Source organism: Dendropsophus ebraccatus, chromosome 2 (assembly GCF_027789765.1).
Source record: "Dendropsophus ebraccatus isolate aDenEbr1 chromosome 2, aDenEbr1.pat, whole genome shotgun sequence".
Lineage (NCBI taxonomy): Eukaryota > Metazoa > Chordata > Amphibia > Anura > Hylidae > Dendropsophus > Dendropsophus ebraccatus.
This window is the reverse complement of record NC_091455.1, coordinates 125,808,639-125,827,680: the sequence shown is the minus strand read 5'-3', so window position 1 is coordinate 125,827,680 and position 19,042 is coordinate 125,808,639. Positions and strand designations below refer to the sequence as shown.

The window sequence follows — 19,042 nt, the reverse complement described above, 5'->3', positions numbered from 1 at the left end:
AAATCCAAAAATCCAAAAGTCCGGTCGGGCTGAACTTTTGAAAAGTTCGCTCATCTCTAAACGTCACATACCGGCAGGGCAATCTCTCTGACCTTGCAGCTGAAGGTGCTGGGTACATGACGTACCTGGTTTTCAGCAGAAGATGATAGCCGGCGGCCATCAACAGGACCCGAGAGCAATGCTACGGAGGTACAAGGAGGAGTGAGTTTACTTGTTTATTATTTTACCACACACCCCTGTCTACCTTTTTCCATTTTTTTTTTTTGGGGGGGGGGGCTTCTTTCTTAGGTAACAGGAGTATCTTTTCATTTGTAGGTGTTGATTTTTATGCAGTTTTGTATCATTTTTCCAAATCTGTGAAAATAGTGACTTCAAAACCTGCATGTTTGAATCCATTGTTTCACAGAATAAACTGTTATTTGGAATATGTGTTGCAGTATAAGGCTACTTTATGGTTGGATTCTGCACAATATTTGTAAAAACTACCTATACTTTTGAAATTCATATATTAAGATATATGTTTTATTTATTTTCAGTTTGTCTATTAGACAGCAAAAAATATTTCACACATACGGTGTTTGCTGCATGTTGTTGTACTAAAGCTGGAATACATACAGTAGTAGCTGAAAACACTGCACATGTGAATGCACACAAAAGGTTTATAGAGCACAACTTACTGAGGAATCTTATACCTGCAGATGATGCAACGCGGGTAATTGTACAGGGGAATGAAGACTACATAAATGCAAGTTATGTAAATGTAAGTAAATACAATTTGATGTAGCTGCTCTTTATAGGAATCACCTGAAGAGATTGTATAGGAATCACCTGAAGAGATTAAGAAACTTGTAGCTCAGCTTCCTCAAATCAAGAGGTTTCAGTAGTTCAGTAATCAGATATGGTATTAAAGTTCCCCAGACATCCAAAAACTACATTTCTGTTTTTTATTGTAGAAAGTTTATAAATATTCATCCAGTTAATAAGCCCCCTCTAGTGGTAGAAGTGGGTAATAAGAGTATTACCATCTAATTCTATGCTATGGGATCATGATCAATACAGCTAATTTCTATATAGATATATTTGGTCCCAAAATTACCATAACATTAAAAGATATTTCAGAAGATGTTTTTGCACATCTTTTTTTTTTCTGTAGTGATATGAGACATAACCATTATATAGATGTCTGTAAACAGACACAATGTATATTTGACTGTATATTCTCAGCGCTAGCCATTAAAGAAGGTGTATTTTAGTGTTTTTTTAGTGTATTTCTCTGTGTGTCATTGGGACCCCATTTACACCACATTTTGAGCCTTCTGTCTCAGGTATATTTTGTTGAACCCCCAATGTATACCTCAGGCTGCTAGTATCCCACTGTAAGGGAAACAGTGGGACGCATCTCCTGTTTCCATGTAACTGTCCATGTATGGACAGGGTTATGGGGCCTTTACTGTACCACCTTATGCATTTACTTTTTTATTTGAAAGGAAACCTGTCTTCATTCAAATGTAGTCTGAACCACAAGTCATTGGAAAAGCTTCTGCTAGCCCCTCTGGCCTCCATTGATAGATCTCGATCTATCCTCAAACAGGGACAGGTCTATCAATTAAGGCTGGCAGGCAGATAGAAGCCTCCAGACTATTTTGATAAAATTCTCTCTGTTCTGGTTAAAATTTATTGAAATGAATAAAAAAATAAGTGTATAAAAACCATTAAATAAAAGAACTGAAAGTGTTACCTGTAGCAACCAATCTGGTTGTTGCTTTTATTTTCAGATGTGCATTTAAAATATAGAATCAAAAATATGATTGGTTGCTATGGACAACATCTTCAGTTCTTGTCTGTATTAGCTGTCATAGAAGCACAGAAGATTCTCTGCAGAAAAAGACCCCTTGGTCCATCTAGTCTGCCCTTTTAGTATTTCCTTTCTTATTATCTTAGGATAGATATGTTTATCCCAGGCATGTATAAATTCTGTTATCTTTCATTTAATTAGGACCTATATAATATGGCTAAAGTTTAATTCTTGTTCTTTTGTAGATGGAAATTCCAACGTCTAATATTGTGAACAGATACATTGCCACACAAGGCCCCCTTCCTCATACGTGTGCACATTTCTGGCAAATGGTTTGGGACAACAGACTAACGCTTATCATCATGTTAACAACGTTAACAGAGCGAGGAAGGGTAGGGCTCTGCTGTTTTGCTGTGATTTATATATATATATATATATATGTATATATATATATATATATATATATATATATAAAAACATACTATGAGTAACATCAACCAAATAAATATCACTTGTTTGCTTGCTATTCTTACATCATTGCCATTAATATATACAAATGACTCACCCGGAATACCCCTCCGAATAGTATAAATGCTTTGATCATGCATGAAGTGTGATTCAATGAAAAGTGTGTTTTGTGTATATATTGTTTTTATAATTTAATAAATGAATAAACTTTTGTGTTTCTTTAGACCAAATGTCAACAGTATTGGCCTGACCCTCCTGATGTGATGGAATATGGGAATTTTCGGGTAACATGTAACTCTGAAGTCTGCACAATTGCTTATGTCTTCAGAGAAATGATGTTAACAAACATAGAGGTAAAATTTTGTGGGCTGATAATTTCAGAAATATAGTATATCACCTCCCCTGCTGATCTAACCTTATTTATTGGTGATGACAGTGCCCCTTTAACATTTATTACTTGAGACTGGCATACTGCTTTTAAACAGGTCACATTCCTGGAAATCTTCCTGGAAACACAGAAAAGCTGAATATTTTCTCAGTTTAAAACATGGAATACAAATAAAATGTGACTTCTGGTTTACCCAGTAATTTTATTTGTATGTATGTGAGATGTCAGGATGTATTTAAATGTTTGATTCAGAATAATGCTTAAAGTGACACTGTCACCACAGTTTTCATTTTTTCATAATTTTTAAGGTTTAATTTACTGATATTGCTGTGTTCATAGCTTACTTCAGACAAATGATCAAGTTGCTTGTTCAAGAGAAAAATGAACTTTTATCACCTTGTTATTGCGCCACCAGGGCGGGGCTAGTCCACGAAGCGCCACATCGCTCCGCCCACTCCACCGCCGTTTACTACGCCCCCTTTGCTACGTCATTTCTTCAGGCCGCTCTGCTGCAGCGGCCTCCGTCTTTTTTGGCCCTCCCAGCCTGTGCAGGGACGTTGGGAAGTGCGCGTTCACATCACCCAGAGCGTGATCTTCTCCTGCACCAACCAGCCTGGCTGTGCTTGCGTTCGCATAGCCCGCGGCTGTCAGGTGCAGGCATGGTGGGGCTGTGTGCAGTCCATCTGTGCCCTGTTGTCCCCCGGACCTCTCGCTGCTGGCTGTGCTGACGTCCGCACCGCCAGCAGCAATCTGATGCAGTAGTGCACAGGCGCAGTCCGAACAGCTAGTAAAATTGTTGGCCGCCCGCAGCTTTCTTCTCTGTCACACACTGGCCACCACCGGCACAGTGCAAGCAGGACGGCCGCACTGCGCCTCTACCGCATCAGATCGCTGCTGGCTGTGCAGACGCCGGCACAGCCAGCAGCGAGAGGTCCGGGGGACAACAGGGCACAGATGGACTGCACACAGCCCCACCATGCCTGCACCTGACAGCCGCGGGCTATGCGAACGCAAGCACAGCCAGGCTGGTTGGTGCAGGAGAAGATCACTTACCCAGTGAGCCTGTGCGGTAAATGAAGGGGACGCACGCGCATGACGCTCTGGGTGATGTGAACACGCACGTCCCGACGTCCCTGCACAGGCTGGGAGGGCCAAAAAAGACGGAGGCCGCTGCAGCAGAGCGGCCTGAAGAAATGACGTAGCAAAGGGGGCGGGGTCAATTGCGGTGGAGTGGGCGGGGCGATGTGGCGCTTCGTGGACTAGCCCCGCCCAGGTGGCGCAATAACAAGGTGATAAAAGTTCATTTTTCTCTTGAACAATCAACTTGATAATTTGTCTGAAATTAGCTATGGACACAGCAATATTAGTAAATTAAACCTTGAAAATTATGAAAAAATGAAAACTGTGGTGACAGTGTCACTTTAACAAGTAACTTTTAACTCTAGGGGGTTGTCTGAACATAGAGAGGAAAAAAGGTGGCATCACTGTTAAATGGAGCAGCTGCCGTAATATACAAAATTTATGGACATAAGTGGTGTTATTTAAAAGTTATATAAAAGTACTTAGGGCAAAATGTGTTTATACTATTGTATAGTGCAATATAGAATTTTTATTTACCATCAGTAATGACTATAGCTAATGGCTCAGACTACAATGAATTTGAAAAGTCTTCAGACTGTCACTTTATTCACATTTTATTATGATAAAAAGTGAGCTTAGGCTATCAATATTTGCCTCTCTGATGTTCGGCAGCCGCTCTACACAGATAATAAAGCCTGAAGCAGTAATAAAGCATCTAATCACAGCCCCTTAGCCTAGCATTTAAACTCTTAACTTGCAATAAAGTTTCTACTCATCTGACAATTATGTGAAAAGTACAGATAGTTAAGCAAATAGCAAAACTCCTGTATCTCAGGAACATGATGAATAGGGAGGGTTGGCAGACCTAGCAAGAAATCAAAAACAACATTGGAATCATGGCACCAGACACTTTAAAAATATGTGATATAATCTAACATGTATTGTAAATAAAGTTATTTTATTACTTTTCTGTGTTCTTTCATAATTTCCTTCGGCTTCTTCTGCAACCAGTCTGCTCTGTCTGTCTCCATTGCCCAACTTCCTGTCTAGTGTTTATCCTTTGATGGACTTCCTGTTCCTATTGTACACTTTAGCTGGGAATATAACCTGCCAACCACATTTAAAGGAGTCTCCTAAATAGTGGGGGAGAAAGAGAGAGTTGGCTTAATTTCCAGCTCTAGCAAAAACAGTAAGACTGTTACGGGAAGTTGGGCGAGTGAAGGCAATAGAGCAGACTATTTACATGACAAGCAGAATGAAAGCAAGGTAGTAAAATATCTTTATTTACCAAAATATATTCATTAGACAGTTGAAAAGGGGTTTCATTATGAGAAAACTTATTTAAGCAAACTCTTCTTCTACCCCTTAACGACATCGGGCATAAATTTACACCCTCGCAGCCTGGTACTTAACGCACCAGGGCGTAAATTTACGCCCGATGTTTACCCGACCGCTGCGGCGATCGGGTAATGATGGCTGCTGTTACTAACAGCAGACCACCATAGCTTGTTGGGGTGATTAACCCCCCCCCCCCGTGCCGACGATCGCTGTAATTGACCCGGGGACCCGGAATTTAATGATGATTGGTGCTGTCCGAGACAGTACCAATCATCATTAGTGTTTAGAGTGGGGGTGGCCACGGTGCCAGCCCCCCGATCGCCGCTATTGGCCGGCCAAGCCCGGCCGGCCAATAGCGGCGATCAAAGTAAGAATAAATATTTTTACTTTGATCTGCACACCTCAGTCGGTTAGCTGAGGTGCGCAGAGCAGGTGTGTGTGGTGTGTAGTGCACCATACTCACCTGATCGCGGTGTCCGGTGCGGCGAATCGGCGATCCGGTGGCGTCCGCTTCTCTCGGCGTCTTCGTTCGGCTCTTCGGGTATTCGGGAACGTTCGTATCTTTGGCTATTTCCGTCAGGTACGTAGTACTGCCCCCTAGTGGCTGGTTAGTGTATATCATACACTAATCAGTGGCTTTGGGGTGAAGAAATACCTTTTTTTTTTTTTTTTTTTTTTTTGCGCCCTTTCACCGCTGTGTGCTGATCAGCATCGCACGTAAGTGCGCCGCTGATCAGCAACTCCGCTTTTTTGGTGTAGGGGTTTCCCCCCCCCCCTTTTTCCTCCTTTTTCTTCTATATCCTACCGCCACTGTTTGCTGATAAGTACCGCACATAAGTGCGGTATTTATCAGCAACTTTTTTTTTGACGTAGGTTCCCCCCCCCCTTACTGTGAAAAACACGTAAAACACAAAACACTACACTACACTACCACACATTACATTACAATACATCTAATAAAGTTTTACACTACACCACTAGACCACATTACATTTACATACCCCCCCCTACCCCAATCCCCGTATAAAAATGTCACAGAAACGGTTTTCGGTGGAAGAGGCGTACGCACTTATCGCCTCTGACACCGAAACAGCCAGTGAGGATGAATGGGGGGATCCTTCATTCCTCCATTCATCTTCATCCTCATCATCATCCGGTGATGATGGTTATCCACCACGGCGTCCAAGGAGGACGCCTCGTGCTGCCCCCTGTCATCCCATCCCACCCCCTGCCCCCCAGACAAGTCATCCCATCCCACCCCCTGCCCCCCAGACAAGTCATCCCATCCCGCCCCCTGCCCCCCAGACACGTCATCCCATCCCACCCCCCGTCCCCCAGACAGGTGACCCCATCTGGACCCCAGACCCCCAAAATCATCAGCCCTGGATTCCTGGCTTTATGGCAACGGCGGGAATCCAGGTTAACCCCACAGGTCTCAGAAAAATAGACTTTTTCAAGCTCTATTTCTCTGATGATCTTGTAAATATGATGGTGACGCAAACAAATCTGTACGCACACCAATTCCTGGCCCAGAACCCCTCCTCTTCTTTTGCTAGGCCCATGGCGTGGACCCCTGTGGATGCAGCCGAAATGACAACATTTTGGGGGCTTCTGCTGCACATGGGCCTAGTAAAAAAAAACACAATGCGGCAATACTGGAGTGGGGATATTATGTATAATACCCCACTTTACAGAATGGCCATGGGACGGGTACAATTCGAAACCCTCCTAAAATTCTTGCATTATAATGATAATGCAAGTTGCCCCCCGCGAGATGACCCCTCATATGACCGACTGTACAAAGTACGGCCGGTCATAGAGCACTTCTCAGCCAAATTTACTGAGATGTATATCCCAGAGAAATACATCTCAGTAGATGAGTCCCTCCTGAGCTTCAAAGGAAGACTCCATTTCCGCCAGTACCTTCCCAGTAAGAGATCACGGTATGGCGTGAAATTCTACAAACTCTGTGAGAGTACCTCAGGGTACACTTACAGATTTAGAGTATATGAGGGTAGGGACACCCAAATCCAGCCCCCAGAATGCCCCCCATCCTCGGAGTTAGTGGGAAGATCGTTTGGGAACTGATCTTCCCACTGCTGGATAAAAGTTATCACCTGTCTGTTGATAACTTTTATACCAGCATCCCCCTGTTTCGGTCCCTCGCTGCCCGAGCTACTGTAGCTTGCGGCACGATCCGAAAAAATCAAAGAGGCCTACCAAGTCACCCTGTTAGAGAAACGATGAGAAGGGGGGAGAGCAAGGCCTATGCCTGTGAAAATATGTTGTTGGTCAGATATAAGAACAAGCGCGATGTCCTTATTCTGACCACAATTCACAGAATTCACCCCTGTCACTGTACGTGGTACCACAAACGTGGTAAACAAACCTGATTGTATTCTAGAGTACAATCAGTATATGGGAGGAGTTGATCTCTCAGATCAAGTCCTCAAACCATATAACGCCATGCGAAAAACAAGAACGTGGTACAAAAAGGTGGCCGTACATCTGGTACAAACAGCGATGTACAACGCTTTTGTGTTGTACCGATGTGCCGGCCACCCGGGGAAATTCCTTGATTTCCAGGAAGCAGTAATCAAAGCCCTGATATTCGGCAGCCACGGAGCGGGCCCCAGCGCCTCTGGATATGAAGGACCCCGTATTGTACAGGGACAACATTTTCCAGGTGAAGTCCCCCACACTGGAAAAAAGGGGAGATCCCAAAAGAAGTGCAGAGTGTGCCACAAAAGGGGGAAGGACACCATTTACCAGTGTGACACCTGTCCTGATCACCCCGGCCTCTGCATAAAGGATTGCTTCAAGGCATACCACACGTCCTTGGAGTTCTAAATTTTCAATATTCTGTCCCTTATTCTTATTTCAGGGGTCACGTTGATCCAGGGATTATTCTGATTGCCATTATGGAGTCGGGAAGGAATTCTTTCCCTGTGATGAGGCTACTGTTTTCTGCCTCACGAGGGTTTTTTGCCTTCCTCTGGATCAACACAGGTTGAATTTGATGGACTCCTGTCCTTTTCAACCTTATAAACTTCTAATTGGCCCAATACCCCCAAATTTATTAAAATTGTCCTTTTTCCCCAACTAAATAGACATGGCCCCCATTCCCATTAGAGGATGCCATGATGCAATTAGAAAGCCCCTGTGCGGCCAGGACAGTACAAACCCCCCACAAGTGACCCCATTCTGGAAACTACACCGCGTAAGGAAGCTAACAAGGGGGGCAGCTGGGATATGAACCCCTAGTGACGGCCACATTAGTGCTGTGAAAGTGAAAAAAATAGTATTTTTCATCTTCACAGCACATGTTCTACATATGTGCCCGTCACCAGTAGGGTCCATATCCTCACTGCACCCCTTGTTAGATTCCTTGAGGGGTGTAGTTTCCAGAATGGGGTCACTTGTGGGGGGTTTCTACTGTCCTGGCAGCACAGGAGCTTTGTAAATGCAACATGGCCTCCATCCTCCATTCCAGCCTCTAAATGGCACTCTGTTCCTCTGGTGGCTTGCCCTGTGCCCATATGGCACATTATGTCCACATTTGGGGTATTTTCGTACTCAGGGGAAATTACCCTACACGTTTTGCATTTATTTTCTCTTTTAACCCATTTTGGAAATGAAAAAAATCAAGGCTGAACCAACATTTAGTGTAAAAAAATTATAATTTTTACACTAAATCATTGATCTAGTCTTTATTTTTTCATTTTCACAAAGGGTTAAAAGATAAAATAAACACAAAATGTGTAGAGCAATTTCCCCCAAGTACGGAAATACCCCACATGTAGACATAAAGCGTCATGCGGGTGCAGGGTAAGCCTCCTAAGGGAGGGAGCGCCATTTGGCTAGAATGGATGGCTGCCATGTGGAAACCCCCCAAAAGTGACCCCATTCTGGAAACTACACCTCTCAAGGAATCTAACAAGGGGTGCAGTGAGGATACTGACCCCTTGATGACGGGCACATTTGTGCCGTGAAAGTGAAAAAATGAAATTTTTCACTTTCACGTCACATTGTTCCACATTTGTGCCCGTCACCAGTGGGGTCCATATGCTCTTTGCACCCCTTGTTAGATTCCTTGAGGGGTGTAGTTCCCAGAATGGGGTCACTTGTGGGGATTTACCACTGTCTTGGCAGCATAGGGTCTTTGTAAATGAAACATGGCCCTTGAAATCCATTCCAGCCATATCCAGCCTCCAAAAGCTAAATGGTGCTCCTTCCCTTTGGAGGCCCGTCTTGCGGCCGCATGGCGCTTTATGTCCACATGTAGGGTGTTTCCGTACTCGAAACAAACTGCTCTACACGCTTTGTGCTTTTTTTCTCTTTTAAACCCTTGAGAAAAGGGAAAAAATCAAGTACAGACCAACATGTAGTGTAAATTTTTTTTCATTTTTACACTAAATCATTGATCTAGACTTGGTTTTTTTCATTTTCACAAGGGGTTAAAAGAGAAGAAACAAAATAAAACGCGTAGAGAATTTTCCCCCGAGTACGGAAATACCCCACATGTGGACTTAAGGCACTAAGCGGCCGCAAGACGGGCCTCCAAAGGGAAGGAGCGCCATTTGGCTTTTTGGGGCTGGATTTCGGTAGAATGGATTTCCAGGGCCATGTTGCATTTAAAAAGTCCCTGTTCTGCCAAGCCAGTGAAAACCCCCCACAAGTGACCCCATTATGGAAACTACAACCCTCAGGGAATGTAACAATGGGTGTAGTGAGCATATGGACCCCACTGGTGACGGGTACAAATGTGGAACAATGTGGCGTGAAAATGAAATATTACATTTTTTTACACTATAATGTTGGTCTAGCCTTGAATTTTTCATTTTCACAAGGGGTTAAAAGAGAAAAAAAGCCACAAAATGTGTAGAGCAATTTCCCCCGAGTCCGTAAATACCCCACATGTGGACATAAAGCGCCATATGGGCGCAGGGCAAGACTCCGAAGGGAAGGAGCGCCATTTGGATTTTGGAGACTGGATTTGGCCAGAATGGATGATGAACGCCATGTCGCATTTACAGAGCCCTCGTGCTGCCAAAACACTGGAAACCCCTAACAAGTGACCCCATTCTGAAAACTACACCCCTCAAGGAATCTAACAAGGGGTGCAGTGAGGATATGTACCCCTGGATGACGGGCATATATGTGCCGTGAAAGTGAAAATTTGTGTCCGTCACCAGTGGGGTCCATATCCTCACTGCACCCCTTGTTAGATTCCTTAAGGGGTGTAGTTTCCAGAATGGGGTCACATGTGGGGGGTTTCCAGTGTCTTGGCAGCACGAGGGCTCTGTAAATGCGACATGGCCCTTGAAATCCATTCCAGTGAAATCCAGCTTCCAAAAGCCAATTGGCGCTCCTTCCCTTTGGAGGCTTGCCCTGCACCCAAATTGCGCTTTATGTCCACATGTGGGGTATTTCCGTACTCAGGAATAACTGCGCTACATGTTTTGGGTTTTTTTTCCTTTTATCCCTTTGTGAAAATGAAAAATTGAAGGCTAGAACAACGTTTTAGTGTAAAAAATAAATTTTTCTTTTTTCACGCCATATTGTTAGGAAAATCTGTGAAGCACCTGTGGGGTCCAGATGCTCACCACACCCCTTGGTACATTCTTTGAGGGGTGTAGTTTTCTAAATGGTGTCCCTTTAGGGGTGTTTTTTAGGTTTTGGCACCCCAGAGCCTCTGCCAACCTGAAGTGGTACAGTCAAAAATGACCAAATATAACGGAGCTATTGAAATTCACTAGGCGCTCCTTTGTATCTGAGGCTTGTGGTTGTGTCAAATAGCGCAATAGGGCCACATATGGGGTATTTCTATAAACTGCAGAAATGGGGCAATCAATATTGGGGTGAATTTCTCTGGTAATAATTTTATAAATATGAAAAATATTGGATTACAATAAAATCTCTGCACAGAAAATTAAAATTTTCAAATTTCTTACACACTTAGCTTTTATTTCTGTGACTCTCCTAAAGGGTTAAAACACTTTCTGGATGTGCTTTTGCAGAGTTTGGGGGGTGCAGTTTCTGAAATGGGGTGCTTTGTGGGGCTTTCTAACATACAGGCCCCTCAAATACACTTTAAACCTGAACAGGTCCCTAAAAATATCTGATTTTGAAATTTTACTAAAAATTTGGAAATTTGCTGCTTATGTTTTAAGCTTTGTATTGTCTAAAAAAAATTAAACATCGTTTAATAAATGCCACCAACATAAAGTAGACATGTTGCTAATGCTATTTAATATATAATTTATGTGGTATATCCACTTTCTGTATAAGCAAAACAGTTTCAAAGTTGGAAAAATGCATTTTTTCACAATTTTTCACGTTATTTGGTTTTTTTCATAAATATTCATTATAAATATCGACTCCAATTTACTAGAAATGTAAAGTACAATATGTCACGAGAAAACATTCTCAGAATCAGCTGGATAGGTAAAAGCATCCCGAAGTTATTAATGACTAAAGTGACACAGGTCATTTTCATAAAATTTGTCTCTATCATTAAGGCCATTTCAGGCTCTGTCCTTAAGGGGTTAATGAATGTTATATCAATATGTATGTTGACAAAAATGTGGTAACATTATAATACTCTTGAGTGATCCAACTATTATTTAAAGACAGGAGAAGAGCTTCCAGTTTCTCACTTACAATATGTTGCTTGGCCTGATCATGGAGTACCAGATGAATCCTCAGATTTCCTGGAATTTGTAAACTGTGTGAGACAAAAGAGAGTGGAAAAGAAACCCATGCTTGTGCACTGCAGGTGATTTTATTGGTTGTTATTTGATTTGAAATTGTATTTGCCATCAGGCACTGTCATACATAGAAATATGAACGTTAGTGCAAACTATAAAGACTTACTGACATTTTTCAGTATTGCTGAATATACAGTAGTGCCTTGGATTACGAGCATAATTCGTTCTGGGGCCGTGCTTGTAATCCAAATCCACTCTTAGTGTTAGTAGAGGCACATTATAGCTGCAGTGTGTATAGTTCAGTGTAAGTGTAGGCACATTATAGCAGGAATGGAGAGGATGGGAAACAAGGGCTGAGACAGACTGCAGGGAGCATGAAGTAGGAAGGAAGTGGATCTGCCATGATTTGGAAGGTGAGGGAGACTTCCTGGGTCAGAGTACAGTGCTGTGAACCCTGCTATGCAGACCATGCCCCATGCCCCTCACCCACTCCCCCTCCCACCCAGTACAGGAGGCTCCTGAACCAAAGCAATGCTCTGAAACCAAGTTTGAAAAACCGTGAGCTCTTCTTGCAAAACACTTTTAAACCAAGTTACTCTTAAACCAAGGTACCATAGTGTGTGTGTGTGTGTATATATAGTTCTTGTTTTTCATTTGTTTTACATTATTTTTTACATTTCATTTTTTATGTTACATTTTACTTGTATTTTTCATTAGTTTTCAGTTTACTTGGGGACTATGCATATTTTATGTTAATTACCTGTCACACCTTGGACTACATTTCTACTCTATTCAGACATGTTATCTAGCATGGGGGGAAAATAGGGCTCCCTTTAGCTGGTCATACACATTGAACTTTGAGGGGCCACAAAGTGGTCGATCAATCATCAGTTGGATCCTTTTTATGAAATTTCCCTGCAGAAACATGCCAAACTAAATAAAAAGTCACATTTGGTATGTGCAAAGTACAGTACCAAATGATCAGCCAAATGTGTATAATCATGCTATACACCTATACCATATGTTATTTTAGTTGCCATTTTTTAGCTGACATACAGCTATCAATATGGTTTTGATATATTAGTTTATAACATGATATTATCTTTGATTGGCAGTGCTGGGATAGGTCGCACTGGTGTTCTGATAACCATGGAAACAGCAATGTGTCTTATTGAACAAAACCAACCTGTCTATCCTTTGGACATTGTGAGGCAAATGCGAGACCAGAGGCCTATGATGGTTCAAACATCAGTAAGTAAAGTCAACATCTCTCATACAAATAAGTTTATCATTCCAGGTAATATTACGTTATGGCATTATGAAGAATTGTTACTTAGTTTTACTGTTTTATTTACGTGAACGGGGATCATTCTGGAGGTCCTCCACTGTTATTACCAAGCCACAGCTGAAGCCTTCACTAGCCATAATAGTAGAGCAGGGCTATCAGGAGTCATGTTGAGAAGTATAGAAAATGGTATAGGTGAAAACTGCATCACATACTGACATTAGAACTGACCATACCTATGCTGAACTATAGGTGATAAAAAGTATTTTACTTATTACATATATACACAAGGAGTTTCTAATATGGAACGTTATCTACAAATTGGGAAATATGGCTTCAGAACACACATAAAGGGAAATCTGAAGGGATCATACACATCATGAAAGGTGCAAGATTGTTTACCTGATAATCCAGATGTCCAAGTGATCACAGCCTCCAGCTGCTGAGTGGGGGCATTGATGACTTCCTTACATCGTTGAGTTGGGTGCTGACACCCCCATTGGTGACCAGAATGAGTTGGGAGAATTGTTCAGCTACGTGCTCCTCTCTTCCTTTACTCTTTGCTTGAGATGAAGTGCATTTCCTGCAGCAAGGAGGTGGCAGGGAAAGAAGCCCCAGTGATCAGTGGGGCTTATAGACTCATATAGACTCATGCAGTCTCATTGCATTCATGTGGAGATGGCCTAACTTGGATAGCTAAATATGACACAACAACTGCATGCATTATTGCTGTTTGTTTTGACTGCTAACATCCTCTTCAATCCTAGATGATCAAAGATAGAGGCATTGACTCATCCACTGGCTTAAACATTGAGGGAAGTTTTCTTAGTATTAAAAAAAAAAAATCTATTCTCAGTTGACTAGGGTGCGTCTTATAGCCTATGTTCAACAACGTCCTCTAATGCAAAGTAATGGCCGTTGTTTTACAATGACTGTCGTAAATAATGTTCATTAACCTTATTTATGGCCAGCATTATCAAACAACTACCGTTATTTTGCCATTCCAGAATTCCAAAATGAAAACTTTGTTTCTCCAATTTAGTATATATGTTTTTTCTCTTTTTCCACAGAGTCAATACAAGTTTGTGTGTGAGGCCATTCTGCGAGTTTACAAAGATGGCTTAGTGAAGCCACTACATCACAGTTGATCTCATTAACGTTCATATCCAAGGGGCTTCCACAAAGAACAACAGAATGTCTCAAGAAAATGAGCACATTGGTGGCACTTTATATTTTTTGTAAAGCATTTTAAACTATGTCTGTGTATATGTATATAATACGTTGTGTATATCTGTTCAGAAATCTGTATAAATCATTTCCATACATTTTTCACAAAGTTATATAATCACAGTAACACACGCAAACACCTTGTTTTGCCTTAGTCATTTTCCTGATAAAAATCTACTGTCTTTTGTGAGTAAAGACACTGCATTTGTAGACAGTTTAGACCAATGAGAAACAGTAAGCTAGTAAAAAGAAAGAATATATGTTATCTCTAATAGTTTCCTGAGTGCCAAAAATAAGATGTGACTTTTTAGTAAGCACCACTGTGTATTCCAGATTTTATAATGTAATAATATTTATTTAGAATATTTCTATGGCACAAACAACCCACGTGTAAAGTATTGATGTACAGGAGGTAACATTGTCTAAAAATCTGAGATACACTTTTGTAAAATGTTAAATTTATCTATTTAAAAAAAGTTCTATATGAATAATTTTATTGCATGCCTTTCATGACATATAAATGCACATTTCTTCATCAGTTATCCTTGGGTTCCAATAAGCCTTTCTCTTTAGCAATACAAAATGGGCCTGTTCACATCACCTTTTGCATACTGTTAAAACATCCAGTTTTTTTTCTTTTAAGGTTAAAAAATAAGTTAACTTGAAACATGATGCAAGAAAGTCTTTCCTGTTGCCATTGACTTCCATTTGGCAGAAAGACAGAATGCATCTGGATTCTGTTTTTAAATAGGGCAGAACTAAAGAAACCAATATTATCTTTGTGTCCTGTTGCATCCAAAAAATGAATGTTTGAATGGATGCAAATTGTAATGTGAACCGAGCCTTACTTATACAACTCACATTCACAATTTCACCTCTACAGTTGTGGACAGAAGTTCTGAGACTTACATTTTTTTTTATGAAGTTTGCTTCTAGATCTTTTAATCAGATGTTTCTATGGCATAATGAAGTGCAGTTAGAAGTGTGACATATGTTTTTAAACTTCACAAATACATAATGCAAAGACAATATTTACAGTGCATAGAATGTATCTAAATTTTTATTTGTCCACATGCTTTTTAAGGACTGACCACATGTTCTCAATAGGATTGAGATCTGGGGAGTTTCCTGGGCATGGGCCCAATATTTCAATGTTTTATTTACCAAGCCACTTTGCTATTACTTTTGCCTTTTGACATGGTGATCCATGTAATTTTTCATTACTGAATAGCTCCTGGATTGTTTGGAGAAGTGGCTCTTGTAAGATGTTTAGATGCCAGCAAGTGCCAGGACCACCTCCTAAAACTGAATTCAGTTATCAGTTCAAGTGCAGAGCTCCTTTAACAATAGTAGCAGGCAGGTGTTAGTGCATCTGCACGCACAGTGAGACAAAGCCCACTTGAGGCTGTCCTGGTGTTAAAAAGGGCAGCAGAGAAGGGACTTCTGTACTAAAAAAAAAAAAGATAAGGGCAGACTTACATTCTGCAGTGGACTGGGGCAAAGTACATTTTTTCTGATTAAGCCCCTCTCAGACTGGGATATGTGGAAGAATGATTGTCCTCGAAAGAAAGAGCGAGTCCCGTGTCCAACAATACCAGCAGTAAAGCATCCTGAGACCAATTATGTGTGGGTTTGCTTTTCATCCAAGAGAGTGGGCTCACAATTTTGCCTAAGAACATTACCATAAATAAAGCATGTTATGTAAACATCCAGAAAAAACTTCTCTAAAAAAAATCTAGGAGCAGTTTAGTAATGAACAATGCTTTTCCCAGCATGATGGAGCACCATATCACAGGTGAACAAGTGGTTTGGTGAACAAAATACTTAGTGTACCTGTAGATTGTAAAAACTTTTCACATATCATAGAGACATGTCTAAAGTTTTGATTGGTCTGAGCTTTAGTGTTCAGACCCGTACCGATCGCGAGAACTAGTGGTAGAGGATGCGTTGCAGTGTGATTCACTCCTGCCCTAATAGATAAAAAGTCATGCTCATAATGTAAGTCTATGAAGCCTGATTTTTTTATATTTTTTTCTTACACAGAGCGGGGAGAGGACACGCTGCAGCGCGGTCCTCCCGCTGCCGGTTCTCTAGCATGCCAGAATAAATTGTAGAAGTCTTAAGAAAAAAGGTTAAACACTGTAAATATTGAGTCTTTCCATAAACAAAGTGTGTCATTAACTTTAAAACTCCAGTATACTATATAACATGATTAAAAGATGTATAAACACTCACAGCAAACTTTTTGAAAACTAAAATTTAAAGATCCTTTTAAGTTTGGGGATTTCACACAAATAGTATTGCATATTTCCTCAGTTTACGGTAGTGAAATTTCCCAATGCATTTATTGGAATTGTTTAGGCATACTCTTCTACCAAATCTGACACTGTGTTTGTGTCTGCATGCTTGGAGGTACAGTTGCCAAGGCAATCAACTAAGTATTGTGTTATGGCTGCACTGGATGTTATACAGTTGCCTCAGCTGTAATTGTAACCATTCCCCCAGCATGGAGTTATGTTTCTCCCCTATATTAATTGGGTGGAATAGTGTGCCTGGACAACTTTTTTTCCTTACCAGTGTCTCAAAATCCTTTCCCTTGAGGTACCATCCCTTGAGCACATAGATTAACAAAAATTGCGCTTTTTTGTTATTAACTTCAAAGCACTTTAGGGGCATTTTTCTATATTAAAAACTGTTCTTTCTTAAGAAATGTAAAATTATTTAAAATATAATGTGAACAGGGCAGGCTCATAGCTGCACAGTGCTATAGCTGCATTACCCATATGTTTAAGGGATTAGGCTCTTGATTTTAGTGTTTAGTAGACTTGAAAGACATTTACATATACTAAATGCCAGGAAAGCCCCAAAGTTCCCAATTCCCCAAAGTTCTTGTAGTAATTTTACAGGACCCATGACACTTATGACAGTTAAGAATGCACACCCATCCTGACAGATGACTGAGACTGGATCTGTTACCAGATACAATAACATAGTTTGTAACACTATTGTAAGTGTAAACAGAGCCTTACCTACTGTCAGAGAACTGGTTCTATTTATATGAAGCAATATTTGACCTTGGCGATCATGAGTCCACCCTATATCAGCTTACTAAACAAATTTATTTTATTTAAATTCCATTAGTTGACATATTCTTTATGCCCAGGTTTGTAATGAGTTCATACATATTTGCAAGTGTGTTACAGAAATACATGCAAATCACAAAATGTTATAATACCCCAAATGAATAGATTGGATAAATTCAAGAAATGCTCCCCTCTCACATACCATCACTTTTTGATTTATGGCGGTTTGACCTTTTGACCCCCCCCCCCCCCCAACTGTACTACTATTTAGAGAACTGCTGCCACAATCTTTTTAATGAGAACACATTAGTTTCCTACACAGCCAGGTTGCTGGGAGTTGTTGTGCAGTTAAAAATCACTTTGAAAGATAAAAAATCGGGGGGTATGGGACCTGCCATCACTTTCATTTTGTGTGAAGCACAAGTCGTTGGTGCGGTCCCCAGTAGCTTCTCTGTTACCTGCCAGTCTTGATTGATAGATCTCTTCCTAGTCCCAAAAAAGGAAAGATTTATCAATTAAGGCTGGTGGGCAATGAGAAGCTGCCAAGGAGCACCCTTATAACTCATGGTTCAGGCAGCATGGAAGTGATGACCACATATTTTGCCATGACTGGAAATTGAGGCCCTGTTGTGGCTTTGATGTGCATTTTGTACTGAATGGAGCAGGAAAATGTTATTCTGCACAATCTGTTTAATACCGTAAAAGGTTAACTTATGTCAGCTGATAGAATTTGCATCATGAAAAATTCTTTCATAATCAATTATGACAATTTTCTATAACAATTTATTAGTAGTTGTATTATTTTGTTTGTAGTTTATACTTTATATTGCCAGGTCTGCTATTCTTATTTACAATGTTAGGAAACTTTCAAAACTGCCATTGTGTCTAGAACAGGGTATTGCCATGTTATACTCCAGCTAATTGAAGTGTCAATAATATCTTGCCCACTGGTATTGTGCCTGATAGAATGTATGTAAAGGGTGAGATCACAGTTCTGTGGATATAAGTTATTATGTGATTACTTATGGGTCGTCTTTAACATTCACTTTAAGTTGAAATATTAGTGGGGGAAAAAAATGATTGAAATGACCAAAACTTAATCTGTATTGCCTTTGTGAATCTCTAATCCTACAAATGAAAAATGTACAAATATTTGAAAGTACTAAATAGTAAGCTTTATTGTGACCTGCAGATAAGAGGCTTTGTGTATCCCCATGAAAAGTAAGTCATTAGTCTCTAGTCCCAGAAAAATATTCTAATAATGGCTAAAAGTAGCCACATGAATTTTACAACAAGTAAATTAGTACTCCTATACAAGGCTCAAGTAGTGCGGTCCATGCGCACCCAACACTATCCAACACAAAACCGAAAAAAGAATTTATAACGGATGCAAGACCAGTATATATAAATTTACTTTATTGTTTACATATCAGAAAGTGAAATTGTTTAAAAACAGATACATCACAAGGGGGCTAGAGCTAATACAAATCCCCATAAAAACGGTGGATTAACAAGGTTCTTATATATAAAAAAATATACCGTCACAGAGCAAGATACAAAATGATGAACCTATACATGTACTGGGCACTGGGCTGGTACTACATACAATAGATAAATATAACTCACAGTGAGTATATAAAGATAAATAAATACCATCTTCCTATAATA

At 40.6% G+C, this 19,042-nt stretch overlaps 1 protein-coding gene across 7 annotated transcripts in view; it reads left to right on the top strand.

Annotated features, from left to right (window-relative positions):
• Positions 1-18,678, top strand: part of PTPN3 (protein tyrosine phosphatase non-receptor type 3) — a 178,505-nt gene extending 159,827 nt beyond the window's left edge. For all 7 annotated transcript variants that reach the window (XM_069958242.1, XM_069958243.1, XM_069958244.1 and 4 more), the window contains 6 exons: positions 699-760; positions 2,041-2,187; positions 2,488-2,616; positions 11,702-11,847; positions 12,895-13,030; positions 14,135-18,678. In XM_069958242.1, the coding sequence (XP_069814343.1) occupies positions 699-760; positions 2,041-2,187; positions 2,488-2,616; positions 11,702-11,847; positions 12,895-13,030; positions 14,135-14,212 (698 nt within the window). In that variant the 3' untranslated portion in view covers positions 14,213-18,678. The remainder of the gene's footprint in view (positions 1-698; positions 761-2,040; positions 2,188-2,487; positions 2,617-11,701; positions 11,848-12,894; positions 13,031-14,134) is intronic.
• The last annotated feature ends 364 nt before the right edge of the window (positions 18,679-19,042 follow it).